This window comes from Paramisgurnus dabryanus, chromosome 19, assembly GCF_030506205.2.
Source record: "Paramisgurnus dabryanus chromosome 19, PD_genome_1.1, whole genome shotgun sequence".
NCBI classification, from domain to species: domain Eukaryota; kingdom Metazoa; phylum Chordata; class Actinopteri; order Cypriniformes; family Cobitidae; genus Paramisgurnus; species Paramisgurnus dabryanus.
In genome coordinates this window covers 2,355,943-2,377,969 of record NC_133355.1, presented here as the reverse complement: position 1 = coordinate 2,377,969, position 22,027 = coordinate 2,355,943, and the positions used below count along the sequence as shown (strand labels likewise).

At 41.5% G+C, this 22,027-nt stretch overlaps 1 protein-coding gene across 1 annotated transcript in view; it reads left to right on the top strand.

The window, feature by feature from the left end:
- Positions 1 to 22,027, top strand: part of bop1 (BOP1 ribosomal biogenesis factor) — a 93,083-nt gene that overhangs the window by 4,756 nt on the left and 66,300 nt on the right. The window contains exon 3 of the mRNA XM_065284498.2: positions 21,723 to 21,893. Coding sequence (XP_065140570.1) covers positions 21,723 to 21,893 — 171 coding nt within the window. The remainder of the gene's footprint in view (positions 1 to 21,722; positions 21,894 to 22,027) is intronic.

The following is a 22,027-nucleotide window of genomic DNA, read 5'->3' as shown; positions in this document are numbered from 1 at the left end:
TATGCTAACATCATGTTGAATCAATGTTGTTCACGTCATTTAAAATAAATGTACAATATCCATAATTGGTTACCTTACGTTGAAATTCTGTTGACTTCTTTTGGGAGAAATTACGTTATGCATTCAACATATTTTCTACTTGTTTTAAAATCCCAAATAAAGAAAATTCAGTATGTAAACATTTATTTGGCTAAATGCACAGCACTTCAAGTTAGTTTACAAAATAGCCTACAGATAAATATCCTATTTAAAGTATTTTTTCTGCAGCTTTCACGCTGGTGCATTAACAAATATATGTATATTATTTAGAAATGATATCCAAAAATGTATTTGTAATAATGAAATGCAGACACATAATTAACTTAATCATGTGAACGTAGGTTCATGATCAAATGTTAACATTGGCCAAAGTACCGATAAGAATACCGTTAAAGTACCGGACCGTTAAGCAGTATCAGTAAGAGTAGTAATACCGTTAAAATCTTAACGATACCCATCCCTAACCGTACACAAGGGGCCCACATGCCGTAAAATGTTTGAAAACCACTGATCTAAACACTGGGGACTCTGAACCCGAGATCTGAACCGAGTAATTTTAAAATGAATGTATTTTTGCCGAACTGACCCGAGTTGTGTGTCAGTGTCTTTTTTCAACCCCTCTTCTGTTGGGGGGTTACGACATCGCGTGGCTGATGGTAGGTTGATTTTTGTTGAGCCAGACCTGTCAATCAGTTTAAATCAATTGGGGTTTCTTTCTGTCTGACAACACACGTCAGTGCCGTTTTCATTCGGGTTCAGTCCGGTTAAAAAAAATAGCCACTGGTTCGGGTCTAATTTTCTCGGGTTTTGTCTTGAGTTGGGTATTTCTTAAAAAAAAAAGATTTATGCACGTCGGGTTTGAGTAAAAAGTGATTCAGGTCATTTCGGGTCACTTTTTTTTGGACATGAGAAGACCTGTAGTCCAAACTTCTGATGATGCTGAACGTCCCTCTCTATCGCCCCCTAATGGAGCATCACTGATAAATCCCACTGTCTGCTTTTCACTGGTTTCTGCTCAGTGTATCTTGACACACAAACATAACTTTTTTCTTCTGTGTTGGTAGAGATGGTTATTGTCACTGTGTGTTAGTTTATTTGATCTCTAGTCAGAATCAGATGATTATGATATATACCAGGTGACTGTCAATATTTACCCGTAGCTGCTTTTACTCTGCTGCTAACTCATAACTCAACAGCTGTCAGTCAGGTCTACGACTCGGCAATGAGTCTGACTGCTAACATTCACAACTTTAAACAACTTCTCTCAGGCCACCCAGAACATTTATTGAGACTAAGCTCCAAAATCGGATTAGACCAGGTCTATTACTCATCTAATGTTTGACCATTTTGAGGTTATTGAGATGGTTTACACCCGCTCCATTAACCCATTTGATCATTCATCCTTGTATCAAATTCAAATCTACTGACAGCTTTGTTGATGCATTATAAACGTTTCCAAATCTTGCTAATGTAATAACTTCTTAATGCAATTCTGTTAAAAAAGTTAGCACGTAGAAGTTATTAGCTTTATAGTATCTGTTCATGTCAAATTATATTTGATGAAATATCTTATGTGAGATAAACAGCATTTAAAGTGCAAAGTTTGGGGTCAGTGAGTTGAGCTCAATTCAATCCATCGGAAGTGTCTGACTTTCCACAGGACACTATCAAATTCACGGCTTTAAAATCTCCGTTTGGAGTTGCCAGGAGACCGTGGGACGTATTGTTCCTGTCTCAACTATTTAATCCGCCCCCCCCTTCGCCGTTTCTTTCCTCTGCTCTTTTGTTGAGGGTCTTCTGAGAGATGGATCATGGCTCAGACTGATGCACATCAGGCAGAAGTTAATGCGGCTGCCGGAGACGTGACGGTTCCCGGGAGAACCCCTGCAGCCGTGTGTCTGATCCAGCAGCGGCCGCTCACGCCGGGTGCGGGGGTGGTAGATGACATCGGGAACGGGGGCGGTGGGTTAGTTAGGACCAGACCGGCTCGTCTTACAGTGAAAAACGCTCTCTTTAATGCGTGCCCACGCACGACGGTTGCTGCAGGAACGTCTGGTCCACTTCCATCACCGGACGCGTGACGTGCTCCTATAGCGGTCTAAGCGAGGGTTATGGGGGGATATTTTTTAGATCATGAGTGATTTAATTGACCAGCTATGGTCTTAATTAAGTATGGACGTGAAGTACGATGAGTGGCGTCGGATTCTTCCTTCCACAGCTCACTCAATAACTCAACCGCAGTTCAGAGGAAGCGAGTGAAATAATGGGCGACCCGAGGCCCTCTGAGCGGAACCTGGGACGCTTCGCCAACAGACATTAAAAACACTTCACCGGCTGCAGGGTTCGTGCGCGAGCGGTCGTGTGCGATTTAAAGGCCGTCGGAGGTGCTAGAATGAATTTGAAACGGATGTTCTGAGGTGAGGAGGTGTTCTCCAAAAGCCTGTCAGTGCATTCATTTCCCGCTCTGATTCATAGATCGTATGTCATTCGTAACGTTCAAGGCTCAAACCCTCATCGCCGCGCTTTTGGTTTGCAACATCTTCGGCCCACGCGTGTTTGTGGTCAGGCTGGCATATAGCCACGCTCCTCCAGACGATATGAGGGGCTTGTTTTTATCCGCAGCTACATCGTGAGCTCTTCTGTTTTGGCTGGTTGACCATCATCTGGTCAAATCATCTATCACGATTTCTGAACTCCCACATTCTTATTTTTTATTACGGTGCACGCATAGTTGTGAGCAAAAACAAGTTTATTCCACCTCTTTGCACTTGTGAATAAATTTATTAATTCATTTTTTAATATATATATATAATTTTAGATTTGTTCCGAAATAACCTGACGTTTTTCTTTTGCTGTATAAACAATATCACAGACTTCTGTGATGTAATAAAATAATTGATTTGAAATTTGGAGTTGAGTCCCAGAAGGACTGATTTATGTAAATGAAACAAATTAGCACTGATGTGTGTATCGCAATATACATACAGTAGTAGGGAAAAGTAACACTTTTTGGCTTTGCCTCTATCATTCAAGTAAGATGAATAATTTTTTTACACAAACAACACAAATGAACACTTAAAGTTTGTTTGCGTGATCTACCATTATTGTACAATTATACCGAAAGTGACAGGAGTGCAAACGTTACCCCATAGGTGGGGTTGATTGTAACAAACAGAGGGTTTGTTGTAACACCTGCTAGAAAATTTTATTTAAACACAAATAATTCAATCAAATTCTGTCTGTATACTAAAGGTGGATATTGTTTCTATATCTATTTATGATGGATAGATATCCACACATTCATCCATACTAGGGATGTTAACCGATGACCGTTTGACCGATGGTTGACCGTATCAACGTTAACCGGTCAAAGTTGTCGGTTGTCGGTTAAAAAAAGGGATCTGTAAATTAGGCTATTATAGACAGTGGACTAAACCCTACTACAGTTAGTCATCTCTTTCTTTCCAAGATATTTTTGTGTGAAGTGAACAAATCCCTCACACTCAGTTTTTCATAACTGGTCTGTTTGTACTTTATAAACCAATAAAAAAACATTTGGCGCGAGGTCACTGCTTTTGGTTTCGCATGTTCACAAGGTTTGCGAAAAGTAAATGCTACAGGCTATTTTTTGATAAATTCCTTTATTCGAATAGTAAATAAAATACAGTAATACAATAATTACAGTGCATTGAAAATGCGCTGTACTGTTCTTACTGGGCTTATTAGTGGTGCTTGCATTTATGCAAGGCATCACTATTACTATTGCTCATACTTATTATTTATTTATATCTTTATTTATTATTCTTATATCTGGACACTTTTTCGGCGCGTAACTCGTCCCACACGGTTTGTCGTAGACCAATAAAACAGGGCTCAAAATGACCGGCTTATTGAGGACACGTCTGCTATGACTTTTATAAGGGATCGGGTGCAGGATTTCCGAAAGGGGGGCGAAAAACCACCCGAAAAATCCCATTGACTTAACATTGCGCCCAACTTTGACGAGTCATAGCTCCGCTCAAGGATTTTATAGAAACATGTGGGTTACAACATTTGAAGAGGGTGGTAGACTCTGTAACAACATGGATCACAATGGGGTGTAAGTTGTACCCCTGGGGTGTAAGAGGTGCCCAAAAATGCCCAATGAAAAGTCAATGGGGCAAAATCCCATAGACTTAACATTGGAAAAATTTTGACGCGTCATAGGTATGAGTGAGGATTTCATAGAAACATGTGGGTTACATTATTTGAAGAGGGTGGTAGGCTATGTAAGAACATACATGACATTGGGGTGTAAGTTGTACCCCTGGGGTGTAAGAGGCACCCGAAAATTCCCATTGACTTATAATGGGGCAGGAAACATGCCCATATAAGGGAATAAAAAAGTTCCAGATGGGATATCTTCGCTTTACAATGTCGTAGAGACACGGGGGTTGGACCGTTTTACTCATGACTCAGAGTGTAATCATTATGGGATGCCAATTTTTTCCCTAGCAACCAAATACAGTACCCTAGCAACAGAGTAAACAAAGCCTTATATCTCCGCATCAGAACATCGTAGAGACACGGGGGTTGGACCTTTTGACTTGTGACTCGGAGTGTAATCATTATGGGATGCCATTTTTTTCCCTAGCAACCAAATACAGTACCCTAGCAACAGTGTAAACAAAGCCTTATATCTCCGCATCAGAACATCGTAGAGACACGGGGGTTGGACCGTTTGACTCGTGACTCGGAGTGTAATCATTATGGGATGCCATTTTTTTCCCTAGCAACCAAATACAGTACCCTAGCAACAGAGTAAACAAAGCCTTATATCTCCGCACCAGAACATCGTAGAGACACGGGGGTTGGACCGTTTGACTAGTGACTCAGAGTGTAATCATTATGGGATGCCAATTTTTTCCCTAGCAACCAAATACAGTACCCTAGCAACAGAGTAAACAAAGCCTTATATCTCCGCATCAGAACATCGTAGAGACACGGGGGTTGGACCGTTTGACTCGTGACTCGGAGTGTAATCATTATGGGATGCCAATTTTTTCCCTAGCAACCAAATACAGTACCCTAGCAACAGAGTAAACAAAACCTTATATCTCCGCATCAGAACATCGTAGAGACACGGGGGTTGGACCGTTTGACTTGTGACTCAGAGTGTAATCATTATGGGATGCCAATTTTTTCCCTAGCAACCAAATACAGTACCCTAGCAACAGAGTAAACAAAGCCTTATATCTCCGCATCAGAACATCGTAGAGACACGGGGGTTGGACCGTTTGACTCGTGACTCAGAGTGTAATCATTATGGGATGCCATTTTTTTCCCTAGCAACCAAATACAGTACCCTAGCAACAGAGTAAACAAAGCCTTATATCTCAGCATCAGAACATCGTAGAGACACGGGGGTTGGACCGTTTGACTCGTGAATCAGAGTGTAATCACTAGTGGATGCCAATTTTTTCCCTAGCAACCAAATACAGTACCCTAGCAACAGTGTAAACAAAGCCTTATATCTCCGCATCAGAACATCGTAGAGACACGGGGGTTGGACCGTTTGACTCGTGACTCAGAGTGTAATCATTATGGGATGCCAATTTTTTCCCTAGCAACCAAATACAGTACCCTAGCAACAGAGTAAACAAAACCTTATATCTCCGCATCAGAACATCGTAGAGACACGGGGGTTGGACCGTTTGACTCGTGACTCAGAGTGTAATCATTATGGGATGCCAATTTTTCCCTAGCAACCAAATACAGTACCCTAGCAACAGAGTAAACAAAGCCTTATATCTCCGCATCAGAACATCGTAGAGACACGGGGGTTGGACCGTTTGACTCGTGACTCAGAGTGTAATCATTATGGGATGCCATTTTTTTCCCTAGCAACCAAATACAGTACCCTAGCAACAGAGTAAACAAAGCCTTATATCTCCGCATCAGAACATCGTAGAGACACGGGGGTTGGACCGTTTGACTCGTGAATCAGAGTGTAATCACTAGTGGATGCCAATTTTTTCCCTAGCAACCAAATACAGTACCCTAGCAACAGTGTAAACAAAGCCTTATATCTCCGCATCAGAACATCGTAGAGACACGGGGGTTGGACCGTTTTACCCGTGAATCGGCATGTAATCACTAGTGGATGCCAATTTTTTCCCTAGCAACCAAATACAGTACCCTAGCAACAGTGTAAACAAAGCCTTATAACTCAGCATCAGAACATCGTAGAGACACGGGGGTTGGACCGTTTTACTCGTGACTCGGCATGTAATCACTAGTGGATGCCAATTTTTTTCCCTAGCAACCAAATACAGTACCCTAGCAACAGTGTAAACAAAGCCTTATATCTCTGCATCAGAACATCGTAGAGACACGGGGGTTGGACCGTTTTACTCGTGACTCGGCATGTAATCACTAGTGGATGCCAATTTTTTCCCTAGCAACCAAATACAGTACCCTAGCAACAGTGTAAACAAACCCTTATATCTCCGCATCAGAACATCGTAGAGACACGGGGGTTGGACCGTTTGACTTGTGACTTAGAGTGTAATCACCAGTGGATGCCAATTTTTTCCCTAGCAACCAAATACAGTACCCTAGCAACAGTGTAAACAAAGCCTTATATCTCCGCATCAGAACATCGTAGAGACACGGGGGTTGGACCGTTTAACTCGTGACTCTGAGTGTAATCACTAGTGGATAGTGGGTTGGAACGTTTTACTTTTGGGTTGGAGTATAATCATATATTGTCCCGAGAATTTTGCCACGGCAAGCACCACTTCACATTTTCTTCAGGAAATGTACCTATCTAGTTAGTGGTGCTTGCATTTATGCAAGGCATCACTATTACTATTCCTCATATTTATTATTATTATTATATTTTATTCTTACATCTGCACGTTTTTTCGGCACCTAACTCGTCCCGCACGGTTTGTCGTAGACCCATGAAAGAGGGCTCAAATCGAGCGGCTTATTGAGGAGAGGTGTGCTATGACTTTTATAAGCGATCGGGTGCAGGATTTCGGAAAGGGGTGCGAAAAACCACCCGAAAAATCCCATTGACTTAACATTGCGCCCAACTTTGACGAGTCATAGCTCCGCTCGAGGATTTTGTAGAAACATGTGGGTTACAACATTTGAAGAGGGTGGTAGACTCTGTAAGAACATGGATCACAATGGGGTGTAAGTTGTACCCCTGGGGTGTAAGAGGTGCCCAAAAGTGCCCCAATGAAAAGTCAATGGGGCAAAATCCCATAGACTTACCATTGCAAAAATTTTGACGGGTCATAGGTCCGAGCCAGGATTTCATAGAAACATGTGGGTTACTAAATTTGAAGAGGGTGCTAGACTCTGTCAGGACGTCCCCCACAATGGGGTGTAAGGTTACCATAGCAACCATTTTGGGCACCCTAGCAACCTATTCCATAGACTGCCATTATAAAATGCCCGGATGGATATCTTTGCACCACAGTGTCATAGAGACATGGGGGTGGGCTCATTTTACTCAGGCATCCAATCAGTCTCTCAGGATCCTTACAGACTTACTAAGCCACGCCCCTAGCAACCACTTTTGAGCACCCTAGCAACATAAAATACAAACAGTTATATCTCGGCATCAGAACATCGTAGAGACACGGGGGTTGGACCGTTTTACTTGTGACTAGGGGTGTAACAATTGGGCACATCATTGGCCACTCCCAAGCCACGCCCCTAGCAACCAAATTTGAGCACCCTAGCAACCGAATAAACAAAGCCTTATATCTCTGCATCAGAACATCGTAGAGACACGGGGTTTGGACCGTTTTACTTGTGACTCGGAGTGTAATCACTGGGCACATCATTGGCCACTCCCAAGCCACGCCCCTAGCAACCAAATACAGTACCCTAGCAACAGAGTAAACAAAGCCTTATATCTCCGCATCAGAACATCGTAGAGACACGGGGGTTGGACCGTTTTACTTGTGACTAGGAGTGTAATCACTGGGCACATAATTGGCCACTCCCAAGCCACGCCCCTAGCAACCAAATACAGTACCCTAGCAACAGAGTAAACAAAGCCTTATATCTCCGCATCAGAACATCGTAGAGACACGGGGGTTGGACCGTTTTACTTGTGACTCGGAGTGTAATCACTGGGCACATCATTGGCCACTCCCAAGCCACGCCCCTAGCAACCAAATACAGTACCCTAGCAACAGAGTAAACAAAGCCTTATATCTCCACATCAGAACATCGTAGAGACATGGGGGTTGGACCGTTTGACTCATGACTCGGAGGGTAATCACTAGTGGATGCCATTTTTTTCCCTAGCAACCAAATACAGTACCCTAGCAACAGAGTAAACAAAGCCTTATATCTCCGCATCAGAACATCGTAGAGACACGGGGGTTGGACCGTTTTACTTGTGACTCAGAGTGTAATCACTGGGCACATCATTGGCCACTCCCAAGCCACGCCCCTAGCAACCAAATACAGTACCCTAGCAACAGAGTAAACAAAGCCTTATATCTCCACATCAGAACATCGTAGAGACATGGGGGTTGGACCGTTTGACTCATGACTCGGAGGGTAATCACTAGTGGATGCCATTTTTTTCCCTAGCAACCAAATACAGTACCCTAGCAACAGAGTAAACAAAGCCTTATATCTCCGCATCAGAACATCGTAGAGACATGGGGTTTGGACCGTTTGACTCGTGACTCGGAGGGTAATCACTAGTGGAGGCCATTTTTTTCCCTAGCAACCAAATACAGTACCCTAGCAACAGAGTAAACAAAGCCTTATATCTCCGCATCAGAACATCGTAGAGACACGGGGGTTGGACCGTTTGACTCATGACTCGGAGGGTAATCACTAGTGGTTGCAATTTTTTCCCTAGCAACCAAATACAGTACCCTAGCAACAGAGTAAACAAAGCCTTATATCTCCGCATCAGAACATCGTAGAGACACGGGGGTTGGACCGTTTGACTCGTGACTCGGAGGGTAATCACTAGTGGATGCCATTTTTTTCCCTAGCAACCAAATACAGTACCCTAGCAACAGAGTAAACAAAGCCTTATATCTCCGCATCAGAACATCGTAGAGACACGGGGGTTGGACCGTTTGACTCATGACTCGGAGGGTAATCACTAGTGGATGCAATTTTTTCCCCTAGCAACCAAATACAGTACCCTAGCAACAGAGTAAACAAATCCTTATATCTCCGCATCAGAACATCGTAGAGACACGGGGGTTGGATCGTTTGACTCGTGACTCGGAGGGTAATCACTAGTGGATGCCATTTTTTTCCTTAGCAACCAAATACAGTACCCTAGCAACAGAGTAAACAAAGCCTTATATCTCCGCATCAGAACATCGTAGAGACACGGGGGTTGGACCGTTTGACTCATGACTCGGAGGGTAATCACTAGTGGATGCCATTTTTCCCTAGCAACCAAATACAGTACCCTAGCAACAGAGTAAACAAACCCTTATATCTCCGCATCAGAACATCGTAGAGACACGGGGTTTGGACCGTTTGACTCGTGACTCGGAGTGTAATCACTAGTGGATGCCAATTTTTTCCCTAGCAACCAAATACAGTACCCTAGCAACAGAGTAAACAAAGCCTTATATCTCCGCATCAGAACATCGTAGAGACACGAGGGTTTGACCGTTTGACTCGTGACTCGGAGTGTAATCACTAGTGGATGCCAATTTTCTCCCTAGCAACCAAATACAGTACCCTAGCAACCGAATAAACAAAGCCTTATATCTTCGCATCAGAATATCGTAGAGACATGTGGGTTGAATTGTTTTACTTTTGGCTTGGAGTATAATCATATATTGTCCCCCGAAATTTGCCACGGCAAGCACCACTTCACATTTTCCTCAGGAAATGTACCTATCTAGTTATTATTATTATTCTTCTTTTTCTGGACACTTTTTCGGCGCGTAACTCGTCCCGCACGCTTTGTCGTAGACCCATAAATTAGGGCTCAAATCGACCGGCTTATTGAGGAGAGGTGTGCTATGACTTTTATAAGCGATCGGGTGCAGGATTTCCGAAAGGGGGGCGAAAAACCACCCAAAAAATCCCATTGACTTAACATTGCGCCCAACTTTGACGAGTCATAGCTCCGCTCGAGGATTTTGTAGAAACATGTGGGTTACAACATTTGAAGAGGGTGGTAGGCTCTGTAAGAACATGGATCACAATGGGGTGTAAGTTGTACCCCTGGGGTGTAAGAGGTGCCCAAAAGTGCCCCAATGAAAAGTCAATGGGGCAAAATCCCATAGACTTACCATTGCAAAAATTTTGACGGGTCATAGGTCCGAGCCAGGATTTCATAGAAACATGTGGGTTACTAAATTTGAAGAGGGTGCTAGACTCTGTCAGGACGTCCCCCACAATGGGGTGTAAGGTTACCATAGCAACCATTTTGGGCACCCTAGCAACCTATACCATAGACTGCCATTATAAAATGCCCGGATGGATATCTTTGCACCACAGTGTCATAGAGACATGGGGGTGGGCTCATTTTACTCAGGCATCCAATCAGTCTCTCAGGATCCTTACAGACTTATTAAGCCACGTCCCTAGCAACCACTTTTGAGCACCCTAGCAACATAAAATACAAACAGTTATATCTCGGCATCAGAACATCGTAGAGACACGGGGGTTGGACCGTTTACTTGTGACTAGGGATGTAACAATTGGGCACATCATTGGCCACTCCCAAGCCACGCCCCTAGCAACCAAATTTGAGCACCCTAGCAACCGAATAAACAAAGCCTTATATCTCCGCATCAGAACATCGTAGAGACACGGGGTTTGGACCGTTTTACTTGTGACTCGGAGTGTAATCACTGGGCACATCATTGGCCACTCCCAAGCCACGCCCCTAGCAACCAAATACAGTACCCTAGCAACAGAGTAAACAAAGCCTTATATCTCCGCATCAGAACATCGTAGAGACACGGGGGTTGGACCGTTTTACTTGTGACTCGGAGTGTAATCACTGGGCACATAATTGGCCACTCCCAAGCCACGCCCCTAGCAACCAAATACAGTACCCTAGCAACAGAGTAAACAAAGCCTTATATCTCCGCATCAGAACATCGTAGAGACACGGGGGTTGGACCGTTTTACTTGTGACTCGGAGTGTAATCACTGGGCACATAATTGGCCACTCCCAAGCCACGCCCCTAGCAACCAAATACAGTACCCTAGCAACAGAGTAAACAAAGCCTTATATCTCCGCATCAGAACATCGTAGAGACACGGGGGTTTGACCGTTTGACTCGTGACTCGGAGTGTAATCACTAGTGGATGGCAATTTTCTCCCTAGCAACCAAATACAGTACCCTAGCAACCGAATAAACAAAGCCTTATATCTTCGCATCAGAATATCGTAGAGACATGTGGGTTGAAATGTTTTACTTTTGGCTTGGAGTATAATCATATATTGTCCCCCGAAATTTGCCACGGCAAGCACCACTTCACATTTTCTTCAGGAAATGTACCTATCTAGTTAGTGGTGCTTGCATTTATGCAAGGCATCACTATTACTATTGCTCATACTTATTATTATTATGTTGGCTTGAAAAAGCCAACATACTGTTCTTCATCTTAATCTTATTATTATTATTATTATTATTATTATTATTATTCTGATCCCTACTTTTTCTGACTGTAACTCCTCCTAGAGCTTTCAAGCTACACCCACAAAACTTTACAAAACTTTTAAGACTGGTCCGTAGATTTATGCTATGACTTTTCTAACTGATGGGACCTTCCGAATTCCTAAACGGGGGGCTCAAACACCCCAAAATTTCCATTGACTTAACATTGAGACAAACTTTGACGAGTCATAGCTGCGAGTGAGAAACTTGTAGAAACTTGTGGGTTACCACATTTAAGGAGGCTGACAGGCTCTGTAAGAACATACATCACAATGGGGTGTAAGCTGTACCCCTGGGGTGTAAGAGGCCCCCAAAATTTCCCATTGACTTATAATGGGGCAGGAAACATGCCCATATAAAGGAATAAAAGCGTCCCAGATGGAATATCTTCACTTTAGAGTGTTGTAGAGACATGGGGGTTGGACCGTTTTACTTGTGGCTTGAAGGTTGATCATTATGGGATGCCAATTTTCTCCCTAGCAACCAAACTTAGTACCCTAGCAACGGAATAAACAAAGCCTTATTTCTCCGCTTCAGAACATCTTAGAGACACGGGGGTTGGACCGTTTTACTTGTGGCTTGAAGGTTGATTATTATGGGATGCCAATTTCCTCCCTAGCAACCAAACTTAGTACCCTAGCAACGGAATAAACAAAGCCTTATATCTCAGCATCAGAACATTGTAGAGACACGGGGGTTGGACCGTTTTACTTGTGGCTTTAAGTGTGATCATTATGGGATGCCATTTTTCTCCCTAGCAACCAAACTTAGTACCCTAGCAACGGAATAAACAAAGCCTTATATCTCCACTTCAGAACATCATAGAGACACGGGGGTTGGACCGTTTTACTTGTGGCTTGAAGGTTGATCATTATGGGATGCCAATTTTCTCCCTAGCAACCAAACTTAGTACCCTAGCAACGGAATAAACAAAGCCTTATATCTCCGCTTCAGAACATCATAGAGACACGGGGGTTGGACCGTTTTACTTGTGGCTTGAAGGTTGATCATTATGGGATGCCAATTTTCTCCCTAGCAACCAAACTTAGTACCCTAGCAACGGAATAAACAAAGCCTTATATCTCCGCTTCAGAACATCATAGAGACATGGGGGTTGGACCGTTTTACTTGTGGCTTGAAGGTTGATCATTATGGGATGCCAATTTTCTCCCTAGCAACCAAACTTAGTACCCTAGCAACGGAATAAACAAAGCCTTATATCTCCGCTTCAGAACATCATAGAGACACGGGGTTGGACCTTTTTACTTGTGGCTTGAAGTGTGATCATTATGGGATGCCGATTTTCTCCCTAGCAACCAAACTTAGTACCCTAGCAACTGAACAAACAAAGCCTTATATCTCCACAACAGAACATCATAGAGACACAGGGGTTGGACCGTTTTACTTGTGGCTTGAAATGTGATCATTATGGGATGCCAATTTTCTCCCTAGCAACCAAACTTAGTACCCTACCAACGGAACAAACAAAGCCTTGTATCTCCGCATCAGAACATCATAGAGACACGGGGGTTGGACCGTTTTACTTGTGGCTTGAAGTGTAATCATTATGGGATGTCGATTTTCTCCCTAGCAACCAAACTTAGTACCCTAGCAACAGAACAAACAAAGCCTTACATCTCCGCATCAGAACATCATAGAGACATGGGGGTTGGACCGTTTTACTTGTGGCTTGAAGTGTCATCATTATGGGATGCCAATTTTCTGCCTAGCAACCAAACTTAGTACCCTAGCAACGGAACAAACAAAGCCTTATATCTCCGCATCAGAACATCATAGAGACATGGGGGTTGGGCCTTTAAACATGTTAGCTTTATGCTGACTTTATGCTAAATCATGTTAGCTTCATGCTAAATCAGGCTAGCTTTATGCTAAATTATGTTAGCTTTATTTTAAAAAGCTTCATACTTAAGCATACTAACAACAAGATAGCCTACTAAACCAGACTTCTGTCAAACTTCTGTCAAACTTCTGTCAAACTGTCTTAAACGTTCAGACCAGGCTTTGTCAAGCCAACATAAAGTTTGTCCTCAAACTTTAATATCTAGTTATTATTATATCTTATTCTTATGTCTGCACACTTTTTCGGCGCGTAACTCGTCCCGCACGGTTTGTCGTAGACCCATGAAAGAGGGCTCAAATCGACCGGCTTATTGAGGAGAGGTGTGCTATGACTTTTATAAGCGATCGGGTGCAGGATTTCCGAAAGGGGGGCGAAAAACCACCCGAAAAATCCCATTGACTTAACATTGCGCCAAACTTTGACGGGTCATAGCTCCGCTCAGGGATTTTGTAGAAACATGTGGGTTACATTATTTGAAGAGGGTGGTAGGCTCTGTAAGAACATACATCACATTGGGGTGTAAGTTGTACCCCTGGGGTGTAAGAGGCACCCAAAAGTGCCCCATTGACTTATAATGGGGCAGGAAACATGCCCATATAAGGAAATAAAAAAGTTCCAGCTGGGATATCTTCGCTTTACAATGTCCTACAGAAAAGTGGGTGGGCTCATTTCACTCCGGCATCCAATCAGTCTCTCAGGATCATCTAAGAGCTATTAAGCCACGCCCCTAGCAACAATTTTGGCCACCCTAGCAACATCTCCCATAGACTGCCATTATAAAATGCCCAGATGGATAACTTTGCACCAGAGTGTCATAGAGACATGGGGGTGGGCTCATTTTACTCAGGCATCCAATCAGTCTCTCAGGATCCTTAAAGACTTACTAAGCCACGCCCCTAGCAACCACTTTTCAGCACCCTAGCAACATAAAATTCAAACAGTTATATCTCAGCATCCGAACATCGTAGAGACACGGGGGTTGGACCGTTTGACTCGTGACTCGGAGTGTAATCATTATGGGATGCCAATTTTTTCCCTAGCAACCAAATACAGTACCCTAGCAACAGAGTAAACAAAGCCTTATATCTCCGCATTAGAACATCGTAGAGACATGGGGGTTGGACCGTTTGACTTGTGACTCGGCGGGTAATCACTATGGGATGCCAATTTTTTCCCTAGCAACCAAATACAGTACCCTAGCAACAGAGTAAACAAAGCCTTATATCTCCGCATCAGAACATCGTAGAGACACGGGGGTTGGACCGTTTGACTCATGACTCGGAGGGTAATCACTATGTGATGTCAAATTTTTCCCTAGCAACCAAATACAGTACCCTAGCAACCGAATAAACAAAGCCTTATATCTCTGCATCAGAACATCGTTGAGACACGGGGGTTGGACCGTATGACTCGGGACTCAGAGTGTAATCATTATGGGATGCCAAATTTTTCCCTAGCAACCAAATACAGTACCCTAGCAACCGGATAAACACAGCCTTATATCTCCACATCAGAACATCGTACAGACACGGGAGTTGGATCGTTTAACTTTTGGCTTGGAGTTTAATCATATATGGTCCCCAGAATTTTGCCACGGCAAGCACCACTCACATTTTCTTCAGGAAATGTACCTATCTAGTTATTATTATTATTATTATTATTCTTCCAACCAAATTTCCGCAATTAATACGGCTCGAACCGCTTAACTTAGAAACTTCATTCAAACTCTCAAACGTGCGGACTATTCGGGAATAGTGTGCTATGACTTTTATAAGCGATCGGGGGTACGGTCTTTGCCCCAGGGGCGAAAAAGCAGCCGAAAAATCCCATTGACTTAACATGGAGACAAACTTTGACGAGTCGTAGCTCAGACCTAGAATTTCACAGAAACTTGTGACTTGCCACATTTGAAGAGGCTGGCAGGCTCTGTAAGAACATACCTCACAATGGGGTGTAAGTTGTACCCCTGGGGTGTAAGAGGTCCCCAAATTTCCCCATAGACTTATAATGGGGCAGGAATCATGCCCATATAAGGAACTAAAAACGTCCCGGATGGGATATCTTTGCAGCGCAGTGTCATAGAAACATGGGGGTGGGCTCATTTTACTCAGGCATCCAATCAGTCCCTTAGGATCCTTATTGAGCTATCAAGCCACGCCCCTAGCAACCATTTTGGGCACCCTAGCAACATCTCCCATAGACTGCAATTATAAAATGCCCAGATGGATATCTTTGCAGCACAGTGTCACAGAGACATGGGGGTGGGCTCATTTTACTCAGGCATCCAATCAGTCTCTCACCATCCTTATTGAGGTATTAAGCCACGCCCCTAGCAACCAAATATGAGCAGCCTAGCAACATAATAAACAAAGCCTTATATCTCTGGATCCGGACATCATAGAGACATGGGGGTTGGGTCTTTGGGTCATATTAGCTTCATGCTAGCTTCATGCTAAGTCATGCTAGCTTCGTGCTAGTTTCATGCTAGCTTTATGCTAATTTCATAATAAATCTTGCTAACTTAATGCTAAATCATGCTAGCTTCATGTTAAATCTTGTTAGCTTCATGCTAAATCATGCTAGCTTCATGCTAATCATGCTAGCATCATCTTAATCATGCTAGCATCATGCTAATAATGCTAGGATCATGCTAATTTCATGCTAAATTCATGCTAACTTTATGGTAATCATGCTAGCATCATGCTAGCTTCATGCAAATTATGCTAGCTTCATGCTAATCATGCTAGCATCGTGCTAGCTTCATGCTAATCATGCTAGCATCGTGCTAGCTTCATGCTAATCATGCTAGCATCGTGCTAGCTTCATGCTAATCATGCTAGCATCGTGCTAGCTTCATGCTAATCATGCTAGCATCGTGCTAGCTTCATGCTAATCATGCTAGCATCGTGCTAGCTTCATGCTAATCATGCTAGCATCGTGCTAGCTTCATGCTAATCATGCTAGCATCGTGCTAGCTTCATGCTAATCATGCTAGCATCGTGCTAGCTTCATGCTAATCATGCTAGCATCGTGCTAGCTTCATGCTAATCATGCTAGCATCGTGCTAGCTTCATGCTAATCATGCTAGCATCGTGCTAGCTTCATGCTAATCATGCTAGCATCGTGCTAGCTTCATGCTAATCATGCTAGCATCGTGCTAGCTTCATGCTAATCATGCTAGCATCGTGCTAGCTTCATGCTAATCATGCTAGCATCGTGCTAGCTTCATGCTAATCATGCTAGCATCGTGCTAATCATGCTAGCATCGTGCTAGCTTCATGCTAGCTTCATGCTAATCATGCTAGCATCGTGCTAGCTTCATGCTAGCTTCATGCTAATCATGCTAGCATCGTGCTAGCTTCATGCTTATCATGCTAGCATCGTGTTAGCTTCATGCTAATCATGCTAGCTTTATGCTAATCATGCTAGCATCATGCTAATCATGCTAGCTTCATGCTAGCTTCATGCTAATCATGCTAGCATCATGCTAACGTCATGCTGAATCATGCTAATCATGCTAGCATCATATTTCATCATGATAACTTTTTTAAATCATGCTAGCTTCACACTAAAACATGTCAACAGCCAGGTAAACTACTAGACTAAATTTCTTTTACATTTCTGTCAATCAACTTTTTGCATTTTCATGCACTGGTAATTCCTTGGGAATTGCATATCTAGTTAAAATTAAAGTCTCTCCTGGTTGTGTTCCAAATTATTAACATTTATGTCTTTTAGGCTAACAGTAAAGTGCAGAGTAAGTTTTGTTTCTGTAAATCCTCAGCCATGATTTTTACCACTTTATTAAGTTTTGCTTTGTAGAAAGCATTTCTTTGAAGTGAATTTCGTTTTGTATAAATTGTATCTTAATTTTAATAAATGTTTAATCAACCAAATGCATGTATTTATTAAATAAAAAGCAAATATAGCAGAGTATATAATTACCGGTCCGTGCATGAAGGCGCCGGCACTGCGCGTTCACTTGCATTGCATTGTTAATTAGAACGCACCTCATCATAAATAAATAAAACTCAGCGTAGGCCTATATGCCTCATACAAGCATTAAATATCTTTGCTGCATTTATTCTAGAACAAAAACAGTGCGAGACCTGCTTTGGCCGGTGCGTTTACACATTCTGAAGGTGCCCGTTTAATCCATTGGTTTTATCGTGTTGCAGTCTATTAGGCAACATTCCGCATAAGATGGGTTTAGATTTGGAAATACATTACATCTATATTTCAGTGGTAACAGAAAAGGTGATGATGATCATCCTATGTCTTTAATATTACTACCCCAAACTAAAGCGCAGTCTCTTGCTGATCTGTCATTTTATTAAATGAGCCGCGGCAATTTTCAAATGAGCTTCACAAACGCCTTTATTTTCAAGTTCAACGCGATCACCTAGTACCTAAACTATTTCGAAACTAAGCACGGCGCCGTTTGCGGGACTCATGTTTCGCGCTGTAGGGGATTTAAAAAGTATTGTGAGGTCTGTGTGTGTGTGAGCTGGAGGCAGAGCGCAGAGAGATGCGAGTTGCGAAATTGCAGGCGCGGCTCGAAATGGCTGTTTATTTTAAATAGCATAGCATATTTTAAACTATAGGCCTATCAGTTAACCGGTTTCAACCGGCCAATGAGGCTCGGTGGCCGGTCAAGAATTTTTTTCGTTTTCGCCATCCCTAATCCATACATCATCCTTCCTCTAATCATTTTTGTATTCTGCAGCAATGCATAGAAATAGATTTTTTTTATTTCCCCTGATATTGTATTAACAGTTATCATTTTGATAAATATTATTTGCATTGTTTTTATTTCATTATCATTATATACCTGAGGCTTAATGGTAACACTGTGTGACAACTAACCCCGTTGTGTAAAAATGTTTTCAATCACAGCTATCGGTTACTAGGAGTTGCTGACATGTTTCAAAATGCTGTTATGTTTTAGATAACAAGACAGTGATTAAAATAAGACCGGATTTGGTGACTTACACACACAACTCAGAAATAAAAAATAACATAAGATGATGAAATTTACTTTCAATATCTTAACCAAAACACGTCAAAACTTTTCATAAATTCACAGGAGATCTTCTGACAATAAGAGAAAATGACCAAAAGCCCAGATTGCTCAGCCGTGTATAAATATGTAAAGTAGCCGTGTTGCAATTAACCCTGCGTTAGTTTGTTCTCCGGTCACACCTAATTAGCAAAAACGTGTATTTTGAATACTTACAAATGTTATGTCTGGTCAAAGTTTTAGCAAAGAGAAAATGCGTGCTTGTGTGTGCTCTGAAAATGATCAACGATGAGAAAGTTTGTGTGATTTTCAGTTTTTGAACATATTAAGTTTTACAGCTTTATTGTTTAAGTTATATAAATACTCGATTCTGATTGGCTGGAAGGTGTGCATTAAAACCGTTTAACGCACAGGTAGTTCCAGTCAGTTTGATTAAAGTTAGATATTAATCCACTACTATAAACATTGGTAACCATAGTAACACAGTAACACTTGCAGAGAGAGCGAGAGAGAGATTTCCAACTGTTTGATTTTTGTTTTCATTTAATTTAATCCATTTCAATAAATGTAATGTGTCCTTATATAGTAATCGTGGTTAGAGACGTCGGTTTTATTTCACACTTTACATAATTCATTTAAATAAATGATTAGTTCAAATAAAGATTGCCTTGTCACTGTCAGTGTTGGCTGTCATTCATAAATTATTTAATGAGTTTAAATAAATATGATAATTCATTTAAATAAATGCAATACAATGGCACTACTTTATTTAAAGCGGACGGAGTGCGAGCCTTAACTTAAGAAGATGACCGTCATTTTTTACCTGTCGGTTAAAATTACACTGTAAACATTAATTACAGCTTTAACTTGGCAAATAACCAAGGTATAAGCGGGATAATCCACGGCTAGCCATGCATTAGAGGGTTTTAATGCACTTCGCAGAGGCAACCACCCTCCGCTACGCGTCGGGTGGTTCTTCGCCTCTACGTCGTGCATTAAAACCCTTTAATGCATGGCTGGCCGTGGATTATCCCTTACTTATTGCATGTCGCATTTTTCTCATGCAGCCCTAAATCAAACCCTTGTTTTTAGTGCTGAATTTAAAATCATCCTTAAAACTAGATTTACTTGAAACAAACAAGCTAAAACTTGCTTTTAAATTATTTCTAAATGTCAGTATATTTAATCAAGTCAAACCAAGACTTGTCTCTTATAGTTACAGACTATAACCAGGTAAACTGAAACCATAAGGTCTTTGTATTTCTTAAAATATCAGACCTGCGCTTTGGTTTGTCTTTTTTCAGATTTCTTCCAGCTATATTTATACCAATACATATAATAACCAAATAATTTTCTTTGAACATGAAGCAGTGTAATTGTCCACGTTTGTGTTCAACAGGTTCCAGTTACACACAATTAAGTATTATGGTGCAAACAACAAAAATGTGATGTCCACGACCACGTATGTGGAGGTTAATAATATAGTTTTACTTTCTAAACTGCTTTCATTTTTTACATTCACAGTGTGATATTTCAGATATGGCATTATATACATATATATTTTTATTTTGAACACACTTTTCTGAAAGGTTTTTCATTTATCCTTCTAGTTCACGTCCTGATTTGGCCTAAACTTTAATGACTCAAACGACCCGATGTCATTCCTCCCCAGACCTCCCTTTCTAAAGCTTTCAGCTTGTTTTTAGATCTTCGGTGTATGCGGAAAAATTGTCCGTCCCTCGGGCCGCGCGAGGCATTCAGGAACGCGGGTCTTTGCCGTCTTGATGTGGATTTAACTAGACTTCAGGGAGGAAGTGTTTCTCTGAGCTTTGCAGTCTAAGAGATAGCAGGACATCGAGGAGCCGTAAATCAGCACAGGTTTGCTCACCTGCCCCATCACGGGCTCGTGGGAGTCGCGCTCTTCCTCTCCACCCTGTTAGGAGATTTTCTGTCCGTTTGGTCTCATCTTGAGTGATGGGCTGTGCTAAATAACAGCCGGTAAGGTGAGTCCCAGCGTCCCGCGCCGGATGTGAGGTTCTGGTGACTGCTTTTCAACAACACGCGTGTAAATCACCCAGAGTAAACTAAACTGCATCTTTAAAACATACTGTAGTAAAAAGCTGCTGTCTGGAATCCGCTGAATGTTTATTAAAAAAAACATAAAAGGTAGTGTTTGGGTAGTTATGTGTTACTTTCATGATGTTTTTTTATCTTGGGATGATTTTTAGTGTCAATAATGTAACTTAGTGAATTAGAGTAATGAGAATGGTGCTTGACTCATTCCCCGCCAGCCATTTATTTGAAAAGTTGACCATCAGCATTTTTCACAAAATGCATTCCAGGAAAATGTTCTTCTATAAATATATAAACATACAAATATATCAAATGAAAGAAAAGACCCTCTGCTTTCAAACAAACGATAAACAAACAAAACGAAAATAAAAAATTTTCATCCTATCTATATTTTTCTCTGCTTATAAACTCTTAAATATGGGTATTTTTCTTTAAAAATATTTTTTGCAAAAAGCTAAAATAATTGCATTTTTGTGAATTTTTTAAAGATCAGATTCAGAACGATTATCAAAACATACACAGAGTTTAAAATGAGTAAATAATGTTTTTGCTTCAGTTTTATAAATTGGTTTAGGTCTTTTAGTGGATAATTGCGGTATTACAGATTAACATAAAAACTCATCAGGGACACGTTTTTTGATGCAAATGTTTTCTCTTAATTGATGAGATAACTCGTCAATGGCGGGGAAAGAGTTAAGCATCATAAAAATGTCACAACGTAAAGTTTTAATGGAAATATAAACACATTTCCTTGTCTTGCATTGCATTTCATTGTATGAGTTTCTTTATTCTGTTGAGCACAATTGAAAACATTTGATAAAAGATGATGAGCACACAGTTGAAGGTTTAAAGAAACTCATACAGGTTTAAAACAACATGAAGGTGAATAAATAATGACAGAATTTTCAATTTTGGGTGAACTATCCCTTAAAAAAATCTTTGTTTTTATATTTTTAGGATGAAATACGACCTGGACATGTTAAACAAGCCCATTTATTAACTCAAACAATGTTTTTATTTTGCAACTTGTGAATTATGTGACAGCTTGTGTTTGTTTTTACAGAGTGACATCAAAGATTCAAAAGATAAGAAGATGAAGATGAAGAAGAAGAAGAAGAAGAAGAAGACATCAGGAGAAAAGGATGCTGAGCAAAGTGTGACATCACAGAGAGATGGAGGTCTCAACGTTTCATCTCAGGTGGATGAATATGAGCAGGACACATCAGATGAAGAGGTAAGCACCTGTTTACACCTGTCCATGTGACTCGAGTCAGGACAACCGTCCCCTTTGAGACCACAATGAAAATGTTGTTTTTATTAATCCATGGCAGTACACCTTTTATACTGACAGGTTACATGAGGTGATAA